The following is a 13,170-nucleotide window of genomic DNA, read 5'->3' as shown; positions in this document are numbered from 1 at the left end:
ACACACTTTCTGCTGACAGAGAAGCTGTGAAACGGAAAATCCGTTATCAAAGGCGCAGCCGCCCAGCTGAGCAGTACTCACAGGGGGCTGGGAGATGAGGTCTGTGAAGTCTTGCATGGAGACCAGAGTGAGGTCCTGCAGCTGTAAGGTCATGAGCGTGGCCGCGCAGTTGAAGAAAGAGTCCAGCTTGGCGCTGCTGTCACCAGTGGGCAGCTGCTTTTTTTTATTGCCTTGGTAATAAATATTCTGCACTTCTGGAAACCACCTTGAAAGGACAAAAGACATTTAGAAGTCAATACTCTCAGTGAATTACTCCATTCCCATTAAGCATTAACAGTAAATTCTAGACACCCAAAGGTCTTCATAAAGAGGTGTATTGCTAAGTGACATTACCCGCCCTCTGAGACCTCAGTGCTAGAGTATTTCACTTCTCCTAGGAAAAGAAATTTTAAATCGTAACCAACAGAAAATGACTCAGTGATGTGGTGCTGTAAGACATAAATCTAACCCTGCAATTACGGTTCCTTGCAAGTTTTGAAGAAATATGAGAAATAACCTTATTGGACACTTCTCTTCAGGCTCTTAAATGGTCTCTGTGGAATATCTGTTAGTTTAAAGCTGTGGAGTGAGTAACTGATCAAACCAGAATCTAGCTTACGCCAAGTGAAAACCACATGCTATGCCAAGCTACTGCTTCCCAATAGCTTAAAAACAAGGCACAAATCAAAAACAGCATGGATTTTATTTTCCCAATTTCCTTTAATGCGTAATCCTGAAAGAATGACTGATTTAAAATGAAGTTTCGAATGTCCATGTGTCCTTGTAATAAAAGAATAATAGGGCAATTTCATATGTAGGTACCTCATGCTGAAAACCACTGAAGGTTTCGGCTTATAAAATCCCTGTCAACACTGCAAGATTAAGGAATGCTGCTGCTTTCTGTCTTATGGGATATTGAACTCTTTAACAATAGTTGATAGGAGTAACCAGAGTGTTCTAATGGGAGAAATCTAAGTTTTAAATACATTTTTTTTTTTTGCCTTTTTAACAATACGTACCATGAGTGCACTTATGTCCTAGGAATAGTGTTATAGAAGTTATAGAAAGATATTACGCCACCCTTTCTCTTATAATGATGAAAGTAGTGAGTTCATCATGGAAAACTAGCTAGGAAGTCAGAGGACAGAGAGACGCTTTACCTTTAAATCTCGGAGGAAGGCTTTCTAGCGAAGACAGTAATTACAGTCCTAACAGAAGTATCTGAGGTAGAAATCGGCTAAAAACCAAGAATTCATCAAGTGTTTCTGTAGGCCCAAGGTGAAAGGAGGTATGCTGAGAGGAGACGACACAGAGATGAGGGCCGTGCTGCAGGTTTTCAAATCCGATTAAGAACTTGTATTTGTTAGTTGTCGGTGAATGGGAGAGGTTAAAATGAAGGTTCACAGGACAGTCTGAAGAGGGAAGTTTACAAACACAAGGAATAGAGACGTCATTTCTGTCTGGCAATGGCCTGTCTAAATGGCAGGTAACAGCCAGCCAGGAAGATAGCTTCAGTACGAGGGCGTGAGTTCAGTCCCCACAACTCACACTGAAAGCACCAATAAAGTACTGCGCTTCAGATCCCAGTGCTGGGCAGGCGGAGACTGGAGGACCCTGAAGAGCTACTAAAGTCAAACCCACAAGCCTCAGCCAATGGGAAAACCTGTCTCCAAAAACAGTATCAGACACCTAAGTACAACACCTGTGGTTGTCCTCTGGCCTTCACATGTGTGTGTGTGTTCACCCCAACACACATGATTGCTTGCATGTACGTATGTGCATGTGCACACACACACATACACACACACACACACACACACACACACACACACACACACACACACGGTGAAAATGGGCCTGCCGGTGGTAAAAGCAATGGGAATTAAGACGAATGGATACACATTAAATGGACACAGAAGATATGTTTTAAAAAGTCATCTAAACAAATGGTAGTCATAAAACAGGTCTCAATAAATATAAAATGATTGAACTTCAAAATTAAAAGTCAATAACATGACACTTGGATATTCAGAAGTATGCAGAGATAAAATAACATGAATAGAAATATCCAAAATTCACAAGACAAGTTAGCAAATAATTTAGGATGAGTGAATATGAAATGATTATATTCTAAAACTGAGGGGTGAACAAAAGTCAGCGAACAGAGGGGATATTTAGCTCTAAACACCCACATTAAAATACAAAAAAATTCCACTAGACGTTAAAAAGATAAGAGGAAACTGAACTCAAGACAAGAAGGGCAGAAATAATACAGACAAAACAGAACATAAAAAGCCAACCAATCTAAAAGTGATTTATTTGAAAGAACCAACAACACCAGGAAACTTATAAATCAGACGTGCCCACAGTTCAAGAGGAGGGAAGCTCTCATTCGAGGTCCCCTCTTCCCGAGCATCTCCAGTTTGTATCAAGTGGACCAAAACTCACCAGCGCAAGCAAGACTATACCATAGATGAGCCTGGGAAACGTGCTTCCTGTGAGAAACCGGGAAGAAATGGCCATGTAATATGTCATTCTGCTGAAATGAAATTTCCCAAACAGGGAAGTCCACAGGGACTAGCAGGGCCTTGTGGGAAGGAGAGTGGGGCGGGGGGGGGGGGGGGGGGGTGGCCGCCAAGGGAGGAAGAGACTGCTTGGGGCCAAAGACAACATTCTGGAATTAGTGGTGATGACTGCACAGCCTTATGAATGTATATAAGCCACAGCGCCGTATACAGCAAAGTGGTGAATTTGTGCTAAGTTAAGAGAAAAAAAAAAGACTCAAAAATGTAACACTCTGCTAGGATCAGAGTGGATGCAGATTGGAGAACAAAAGGGATTTTTAAAAGCGAAAAGGTTTTCAGGTGCTCTGGGAATGGTCCGGAACAAGAAGGACAGGCTTGGGAGAGAGAACAAGGGTTACAGCCTGCTGTGATCCACGGGCAGGGCGTTCTGCTGGATACACTCAGTACACGTTCTGTAAGGGCCCAGAGCTCAGAAGATGGATGAAATGATAGAATGGATGTGTGGGTGTAATCATGAAAGGCAACTAGGAAGACCTGGGGAGATCCCCCTTTTAGGGGACAGTGAGGGGAGCAGAGCCAGGAAAGAGGCAGGGTGGGGACAAAGAATTAGAAGAGCACCCAGACAGGTGTCTAGAAGGTGGAAAGACATGTCAGCTGCCGAGGAGCAGGGGCCAACAGGGCACTGTGAGAACACCCCACCCCGGGGTTAGAAGGCTGTAGTCACTACTTCACTCATTTGTCCCCTGTCAGCTCGTTCCTGCCTTTTGGAAATGACGAACACAGGCGGGCCCACCAAAAGGTGCTGAGAGTCAGTGTGAACACACCAGGGCACACCGCTAACCAAGCTACATTTCTATCAGAAAAGAAACCAATGAAGTTTTCAGCTCTGTTCTATTCTGTGACACCATCTCCGGAAGTCTGTGGTGGGGTTTGTCCCCAGAGTTATATGTTAAGGGAATTCATCTGTCCCATCCTGAAGAGGTCACCTTCTTCTCTGTACTTATTATACCGTTCCATTTTTTTTTAATGTGCTCTCTACTTATGTTTTTCTGTCAACTACATATAATATGAAATAAAGGGCAAACTTTTAAAAACTAATCTTATTTTAACTTACTGGAGAAAAAAGATTATATTTAATCTTAAATTATCAACATACATTTCTTCTTAACTTTTAGAAATCATGAGGGTGGCCAGACTTTTGTGTCTTTTGTTAATTTTAATTTGACCTAATTTTATTGTCCTATTTTTAATAAATTAATGGCCACGTTAGAGACAATTGTCCTAAGTGGCTCCAGAGTGCATTGTCTGGCACCTACATAATTAATTATCATATCTGTCTATTCCATTCTGAAGGACCAATCCAAGCAGATGTTTAATTATGTTTTGGTAACCCTAATACCACTGAGGTTATAAACTCCTTTAAGCCATATACTTTCCCTTCTGGGTCATCCTTCAAATGCTTCTGTGTCCCTCACCCAAAGTCAGGATGACAGAGCTCAGCCTGTGCCTGGTGCAGATGTCAGGTGAGGCATCATGGTCTTTCCTGCCTGCTGTCCAAGAGCTCAGAGCACAGGCGATAGCCACACATTTACAAAAAGAACTCTGTTACTGATGAGCATTTCAACGTCTTTCTGCTTGCCGCTGTCTGCAACATCTGAACATGTCACAGACCAAGATAATTCAGGACAAATCAAACACTTCACCCATCACATCTCTGACTTAGGCTTTCCTACGTGAGAGCTCAGAACTTTACGTTTTAAGCAGCGTCTCCTTGGCGGACTCCATGTGTCTAATGACAATGTTCTGGAAGCCTGAGAGCTCCAACGCATCCTGGCGGTTGTGAAATTCTTCTATGTCAACTAAACGTAATTTCCTGCAAGGGACAGAAAGAAACAGCAATTTAAGATCAAGATATGTTGGGCTTTAATGATTTTGCTAATTTGACTGTTCCAGAAAAAAAAAATGCTATATTCCTAAATTTATCATCAAAAGTTGTACTCTATACAATTAAATGGTCAAGAATTTGAGGTTTTTCTGTGTGGGTCAGCTTTCTGTTGCTGTGACAAAATGCCAGAGGGAGAGAGAGAAAACAAAGACAAAAAGGTTTGTTGTGGCTCCTGGTTTCAAAAAGTTTCAGTTTAGCCGGGCGGCGGTGGCTCACACCTTTAATCCCAGCACTCGGGAGGCAGAGGCAGGCGGATCTCTGTGAGTTCCAGGCCAGCCTGGTCTCCAAAGTGAGTTCCAGGAAAGGCGCAAAGCTACACAGAGAAACCTTGTCTCGAAAAACCAAAAAAAAAAAAAAGTTTTAGTCTGTTTGGGGGCCTGTGGTAAAGCAGAAGGGCTCAGCTCAAGGCAGCCAGGAGGGAGGGAGGGAGGGAGGGAGGGAGGAAGGGAGAGAGGGAGGGAGGGGTAGGGAAGAGCTTTTGAAGTGAAGAGCCCAAGGACAAGGTACAGTCTCTGAGGGTGTGCCCCCAGGACTCTCTCTCTTCAGCTAGGTCCCACATGCTAAGTTCCTGAGTTTCCATCATCTCCTAGTAGGTGTACAGATGGTGAACTCATGAAGGGACTAATCCACTGAGGTCAGAGCCCAGATTGAATCCCTCTGAATATTGAGACACTGGTGTCCGGGTCCAGCCCTGATCTGTTAATGGTCCTTGAAGGGGGCAGTGAGGAATTGAGAAACACTAGATAGGAAAAAATACAGTTGTAGATGAAGAAAAAGATAGACACAGGATAGCTTCAGGAGGGCCCTGGGTCAATACCCAGTCGCCTGGGGTTTATTCCTAATGGACTTTTTATACACCAGCAAGGGGATAGGCAAGAGAGCTCCCCCTTTCAAGATCAAAATACAAAGTACAAACAAGTGTAGATCCTTTCTTAATTCTCTAAACACCTGTTGACCGCGCCTTAACACAAAGCATCTTGTAATCAGTCTTGAAGCACAAGACTCTGGTAACCACGCCTTTGGCCAAAACATCCTATTATGCAGCAACATAAACTTTGACTCTCTGACCTTGAGTCAAAACAGAAACAAACCACAAGTTGGGATCTTTGTGGGCTCCCACACACTGGGAACAAGCTGTCAACATATGAGCCTTGGAGGGGACCTTTCAGACTCAAACCATAATAATGACTAAATCTTAGAATAATGTTTCTCTTCAGATTCAACAGGAATGTGACACTGTCAAGTGTCACTATGAAGTAGAAGAGCCTAGTAGCTGGGATTCGGTGGAGAATTTAGACTGGTTTTTCACTGAAGCCAGAACAATTAAAACAGAAAGGGTGGTAGGGTTCAGTGTATACAGGGTTGACTTATAAACCAAGTATAAATAAGTCTTCTCCAAAGGGGGCGGGGTGGCCCTGAGGAGCAGGGAGCCCAGGGTGGATGGAATCCCCTGAACCTCCAAATCCTTGGGACCTGTGTGAGTTTCTAACCACACTGGACTTGATAAGTCCAGTTCAGTCACAGGGAGGTTTGTAAAAATGGTTTTGAGGGGGGGAAAAGGATATGTCTTCATTTATATAAAAATGTTAAAGAAAGACTTTAAGTGTTGCGACAAGTTCGTGTGTGTCTATGGGGTGTCTGTGTGTGGGGGGGCATTCAAGTGTGTGTAGTTAAGCAGTACAAAACAATATAGGGCATGGTCGCCCACTGCAACTGTGAGTCCATGTTTGGGTTGGCAGGAAGAAGTCAAGTGTGAAGGAAGGAAAAGGGGGCATCCATTTATCACAGATGCGGCATGGCCCAAGTTTTCGGAGGCCTCAAGAGAAGGCGTCTTAAGAAACCTGAATTTGTATTACTTTGGTAGATTTTGAAGCATATGTCCATGCCAACATATTGCTGAGTGCCTCCCTGAGACTAGCAGCAGCCTGCAAGAGAGGGAACGTGAAGCTGGAGCTCCCAGACAGCATGGCAGGTCCTCCTCAGCCTGAAGGGGAAAAGCTCTTTGCTCCAAGTGTACCCAGCAATTTTTATTTCCATCTCCGCCAAGCCCTTCCTGTCCACAGGCCCTCTGTCCCACCAGGATAATGCCTGTGAGGCTGGCCATGCTCCTCACTGGCTGTCAGGGGTCTTCAGCGCATGCCACTGACTTGGGCCGTGTTTACCTTGTTTCTGAGCTATTCAGAGCACCGACGCAGCTAATGTTCCAGGTCACTTAAAACAAGGTGTGGACACCGAGTCCCTTAGCTGAGATTATCCGCAAAGCATATATGGTGTTTATATGGATAAGACAGGTACAATGAGCTAGATGTAAAAGGCAGTGTTCACTTAGTACTCTACACATTAAATACCATTTACTAAAACCATGTTTGAATGCTTGCATTATATAAATGGAGGCTTTTCTGTCCCACCTGGTCCTGCGGCTGCTTTTAAAATAATCACTCAGAGGTTTAATATTAATTACAAACTGCTTGGTCTATTGCTCAGGCTTGTTACTAACTAGCTCTTACAACTTAAATTAACCCATTTCTATTAATCTATGATTTGCCACGTGTCTCGTGGCTTTACCTGTGGTCTAATACATCTTGTCCCTCTGGCAGTTGGCTGGCGTCTCTCCCCTTCCTCCCTTCTTCATCTCCAATTTGATTGTACCACCTATCCTTGTTCTGCCTGGCTACTGGCCAAAACAGCTTTATTTATCAACCAATGAGAGCAGCACATAGTCACAGTGTACAGAAAGACCATCCCACAGCAGCATTGTATTTGCAATTAATTTTAATTTACAGTTAAAATAGTAAAAGAAATAACTCGGGTATTATTAAAAATAACTTTCTTTTACAATTTTTAGTCTGAGGGCTGGAGCTGATGGCTGGATGGTTAAGAGCTCTTGCGATTACGGACTCAGGTCATCTCCTGGTACCAACATGGCAGGCTTAGAGCCAACCGTAACTCCAGCCCTGGAGGAATCCATCACCTTCCTCTGACTTCCCCAGGCACCAGGCACACACACAGTGCACATACGTACATGGGGATAAAACGCTCATGCACATTAAATAAATAAATAAACCTAAAACAAATTTAGTTTCAGGAAAGCCAGAAACACTCACTTAAAAGTGCTGTGCCACAGATCCAACACAGCCAGCATCGTGGGGTTCATTGCATTCAAGTGATCCCTAATATAAGAACAAGCAGATAGGAACGATCTCCTCCATGGCTTTGGCAAAACTTCCATTCTGAAAACAAAAAGGAAAAACTAAGTTATCCTCTTCAAAAATAAAAAGGGGAATTGGCTTGGGCATTTGCACTTGCCTCACACACATAAAATCCTGGGTTTGATCCTGAGCACTAAAAAACATTTTTTTTTTTTTGTTTTTTACAATAAATATATATTTTGAGTAATAATTATTTTTGTTTTAATATGATCTCCTAGAAATTACAAAATACATAATTATATTCTAAAACATATACCCTGTGGTTAGCATAACTTAATTTTGATAATAATCATGAAATTTGCTTTAAATATTTAAAGTATTCTCGAATAGGCTCCAGGCAGTGCTCTTAAGATGCTAGGCACTGTGGAGTGGCCGGCTTTCCAGCAGGTAGGATCCGCTTGGAGAGACCTGCAGAGTATCGTATCACTAAGCCGTGAGTTGATCAGGGATACCAAATGCACTTTTGATTCACAGTATTTTCAAGCATCTGTATATTTAAACGTGCCCACTTTGTGGCTATAAATTTTATCACCCGTTTTATTTAAACACTTGGTTTAAGTATGTGACTTGAAGCATTTCCAGTTGACACAATTACGTTATGTGTTAAAGATTTTAATCAAATTCCATTTGCTTGACTGGACTTTGGCTCAGTTTCAACACTACCTAACCTGTGCATGGGTCCTGCAGCTGAGGGAAGCCTACTGTCCTAACTTTTAAAAGAAAAAAAAAATGATGGCTAAACTTCTTCTCTCTCTCCTTAGAGGCCATCTGGGAGGTACTCACACTGTGAATCTAGCAACTCAACAGCTATCAAAGTGCCTGAAAGCAGATTCCGGGTTCATCACTCTCAAGTCCAGCCTTGGAGGAAAAACACAGAGAGGAACCCAATGGATGGGTGCTCCTGTAAGTCCATCAAGTGATTCTAATGGACTTAAATTCACATAATTTAAAATGTCTTTTGTTCTAGCTTTTCCTGGTTCTATGCGCCTAGGGCTTATAATGCTTATATATAAGAATTCTTGCTTTACTTTTGCTTCGAATTTCTATTCAGACGCCAGTCAAGACTTCCTCTTTTCCCTGTACCTGGTTGTTGTATAAATTTAACCGCTGATACAACCCTCAGGTCTCCTAGATGGGCCCGATGGAGGGCACCCCAATTGCCATGCATGATATCCCATGTAACAAAGGAAAGCCAGACTCAGGTGTGTCCCCAGTCCCTAACTGGCAGTTAGTGTTTGCCTCTTTAGAGAGGGGTGATGAGGACAGGAGACAGAAATGAGACAGGCATTCCTGTCTTAGTCCAGAAACCCCAAACACTCCTGGTTCTGTCCTAGCTAGAGGCCAGAAATGCTAGACGTGTATGGGGAGTGTGATCCTTGATCTGTTCCTAAATGAGTTTAGGGCCACTTATTCAAGAGGGAGGATATTACAGTGTCCTTGATCAGGGCTCTGTGACGGCCCACTAGGGGAAGCTATTCCTCCGGCCTGGGAAGAGACCTGACATTCAAGCTACGAAAACATAAAAGGGTTGATTCAGTTGTGTGACAACACGTTTTGGAGGGGAGAAGAAAGCATAAAAACTCTTACATTCAAAGAGATGGGAACTTTGGCTGGACCTCACAGTCAGAATTAATAACACACCTAGATGACACTTAAGACATGACTGCTGTCCTACTCTGTGCTCAATCTGTTTGTTTAACCTGCCTCTAAGAGAACAGTGTAACAACTAACCTCAAGTGCCTTAGACTTCCTATGCAATCAATGTTTACAATCTAAGCTAACCCATAGCTGTAGTACCATATACCGTATCACACCCTGACCCAAGAGTAATGCATGTGTGTTTATACGTGAGTAATGATAACAATTCCATGAAAGTAGGATGTTAGTAGCCTTATGAGTATCCTCCATAAATGTTGAAGACAGCATACATTTATTGCTTGATAAATAATGGTATCTATAATGTTGTTTGTTATCTGGGTCGTTTGGAGTCAGTGACTTAATCTCTTGTGAAAACTCTGTTAAAATATCTCTCATTCCTTTTCCCATGTGATATTTTCTGTGCTGTTCAATAAAAGAGAGAGAGAAAGAAAAAGGCCTTTATTTGGAAAACACACACACACACACACACACACACACACACACACACGGGGTGTGGGGAGGGACCAGATTCCAAGACAACACTCAAGAAGCCCTTTGTTAGGATCAAGCACACACCGGGACATACACACAGAGACAGAAACAAGGACAAACAGAATCACAGCATCTCCAGACAGTATTCAGGCAGGACCGGCTTCCGACTCATGCAACAAACAGACAGGACAACAGAAAACGGATAGAGTGGCGTGGAGGGTTCAAATCTGAGCCGGCTCTTGGTTAAATGACACCCAAGAGAAATGCTTTGTTTCCTTAGTGTGACACCAGCCCACTATGGGAGACTCTGAGTTCATTAATTACGGTGTTCAAAGTGGCCCACGGCTGGGCCAGTCAATCACAGAGGACCACCCCTCGGGAAAACGGGGTTTCCTCTAGGAAGGTGGGCTCACCTCAAACCACGCTGAAAGGATGGCCCCAGTAATTACTCCTTTGATTGAGGTAGTATACTCTTCTCCCCATCATTTCCACCTCAGCACAGCCCCTAAAGCCGCCCTGAAATTCTCTCTGTCCTGTGAGCTTCCTCTCTCTTGCTCGAACGTTCCTTTCCCTGTCGCGTGGCTGCTTGTTGTTGCCATGTGACCGACCTCCACGGCGATTGGGAGGGCATGGTCTGTTCCTACTTCTTTTCTCGCTCTCCTCTGCTGAGAGTCACCCAAGTTTGCTCCTCTCGGGTCTTTTTCTTTTGACCCCCGATAAAATGGTCCACAAGCCTCCCTTTGAGTCCGTGCTTAAATTCCTTTACTAATGAGACCACGGATGCCCAGGGACCCTGATTCCCACGGTGTCGCCTCTGCAAACAGCGGACAGGAACGTTTTCTGTTCCCTCTGCCCGTCCCCATTTCTACCCTACAGCCCCCCAGCCTGCGATTGGGTGACCGCCTCCCGGGCCTAAACCAGAGAACTCCTCCACAGGAACTTCCCCACACAAAGCTTATGCTTCTGTTGGAAAAACAATTTTTAAAAATCTATGTATTATCTTTCAAATATTTAAGAGTTGTACTCCCAAATGCTGCTTTTAAGGAAAGTGGACGGCAAGTGGTTTCTTCCCATCTAATCTGTAATTTAATGGAAATATTCCAGGGGTACATTTGATTGTTTTCAATGTCCCAACTGTTTTGGTCCAACCTGTCACCAGATGCTCATGGCTCTACCACACCTGAAGCCTGGTCTACGCGCCGTGGAGGCGCAAGAGCCACGTGGACTCCTTTCCGTGGCAGGTTTCTCAGCTGGGTGGGTTGGTTGGTTGGTTGGTTGGTTAGTTGGTTTGGTTTGGTTTTTGAGACAGGGACTCACACGTACCTCAGACTACCCTCAGACTCACTCATGGGAAAACTACGCAGACAGGTATAACATATAAACGATAAGCACGCGTGTGAGGGAATGTGAACGTGAATGGGGGTGTTGTTGGTGTGGCGGCAGCGGTTACATATTGCAGCTCATGCAGAGGGACGGTCGTCAGAGAAACCCTGCTCACTCACTCGGCGCGATGCGGTGGGAGCTCCGCCGTTTTACTGTCGTCCTCTTTTTCTCTGGGATCTTTTAAAACGAAATCAACTAAGGGAAAATAGAAAAGTCTGGATAAATAACCTTACATTAATTACACCATATTTCCAGCAAAAAATAACTCTATTAAAATTAATCACTTAAACTGTGTTAGTTTTATAATAAAGAAAACTGTGCGTTTATGAAGAAACATGTTTGGGAAGAATCTATCAAGTCTGTCTTGGAAAGTGTGTTTCTATGGTTTCCTTTGAAATTGATAATTGACTTTAACATTACATTTTCCTTTAGAGGTACTCTGTCCAAAGTACTCTTGTTGAATTGTGGGTCAGCAGAAGGGAAGACTTTCTTTTTCTGGGGAAAGGCACACATTACCTTGTTGCATTTGAAATTTCGTTCTAAAATCAGTGGAAGAGGCTGCCTCTGCGCCTGCCTCTGGGCCTTCAGTCACATACTGGCTCCTTTTTCCTGCCTGTCTTTCAAGACTCACTTTCTGCAACGCAATATTACACTTCTACCCTCTGCTAAAAAATTCTCCAAACTGTCCCTTTACCTTAAAATGCCTTCATGAGGCACTCTATCCCCTCCCAGATGCTGTCCCTTTCTCCAAATGCACTTTACGCTTTGGCCATCACAGTGGTTCGCAAGTCTAAAACAGCCTTTGAAACATGTCTGCTGTTGCACATGCCATTGTCTGGACCAAGTATGCTGTCTAGTAGACATGCTTCAGGAATCCATTCATTAGACACATGTGATTCAAGAACTAGGCAGGCAGAGGCAGGAGGATCACAAGTTCAAAACCACCCTAGGCTGGATAGCAAATTCAGGGCAGCCTTGGCTACTTAGGGAGACCCTGTCTCTCCCCAGCTCCCATCCCACCACTCAGAAGATTCTGTTCAGAAGCCTCTGGAGTCCTTCCTAAGGCATGGTGGCCTCCTCCCTTTGTTGGTCTCCTGACTGCACTTGCTAGGCAGGCTGCTCTACAGTTTGGAGATTTGGCCATCTCTCTCACTGTGACCTTGTAGCACCAGGGATGCGGTGAATGCCTGTTCTCTAGAGGGTTAAACCACTCCACGCATTGTGATTCCACCAGCCTTTAGTGGAGCATTCATTGTGCGTGCTCTAATGTCACAAACAACTGGAGAACTTTCTCGAAAGAACGTATTCCAAGGTTCTGCCTTCAGGGACTTTAGTTTAGGTTGGGCCAGAAACTGCTATTTTTAAAAAATTATTCTTATAACCTACTCATACTTAGAGATCAACCTGTTAAGTCTACACCATGACTCAACAAACTTCTTACACGAAAGGCCACACGGTCACTAACCCTACACCTTGTGAGCCACCAGGTTTCTTCTGTTCAGTGGCTCAGCTCTGTTGTAACTCAAAAGCAGCCATGTGCTATGTGTTAAAGAATATAATACAATGACTGTGTACACTGAGTCCTGATTCACAAAATAGGCAGCAGTCAGGTAGGACTTCTGAGCTACAGTTGGCCACCTTTTGGTCTGTAGCAAAAATGTAATCAACCATATTTGGATTTCTTATCAGTAATGTTAGTGTAAGTTGGTAATGATTAAAACCTTTGGTAATTATTCACCTACACACATACATGTATGGATGCACACACACATGCATGAACACACTCATGCACATGGACACACATGCATGCACCCACCCAACACATGCATACACTTTGTCTCTCATACCTATACCAAGGAATTTTTAAACAAGGGACCATCCTAAAGAGAAAGACTGCTTCCCAAGTGTCTAATGCTTCCAATGCTTTCTACTGACTGAG

General features: G+C 43.6%; 1 protein-coding gene across 1 annotated transcript in view; it reads right to left on the bottom strand.

The window, feature by feature from the left end:
- Dnah7 (dynein axonemal heavy chain 7) overlaps positions 1–13,170 on the bottom strand; it is a 257,191-nt gene that overhangs the window by 211,599 nt on the left and 32,422 nt on the right. Inside the window, exons 11-14 of the mRNA XM_037210456.1 lie at positions 11,351–11,426; positions 7,614–7,739; positions 4,318–4,437; positions 82–265 (exon numbers count right to left, since the gene is read on the bottom strand). Of these exons, the coding sequence (XP_037066351.1) occupies positions 82–265; positions 4,318–4,437; positions 7,614–7,739; positions 11,351–11,426 (506 nt within the window). The remainder of the gene's footprint in view (positions 1–81; positions 266–4,317; positions 4,438–7,613; positions 7,740–11,350; positions 11,427–13,170) is intronic.

This window comes from Peromyscus leucopus, chromosome 13, assembly GCF_004664715.2.
Source record: "Peromyscus leucopus breed LL Stock chromosome 13, UCI_PerLeu_2.1, whole genome shotgun sequence".
Lineage (NCBI taxonomy): Eukaryota > Metazoa > Chordata > Mammalia > Rodentia > Cricetidae > Peromyscus > Peromyscus leucopus.
This window is presented reverse-complemented; position numbering and strand designations above follow the sequence as displayed.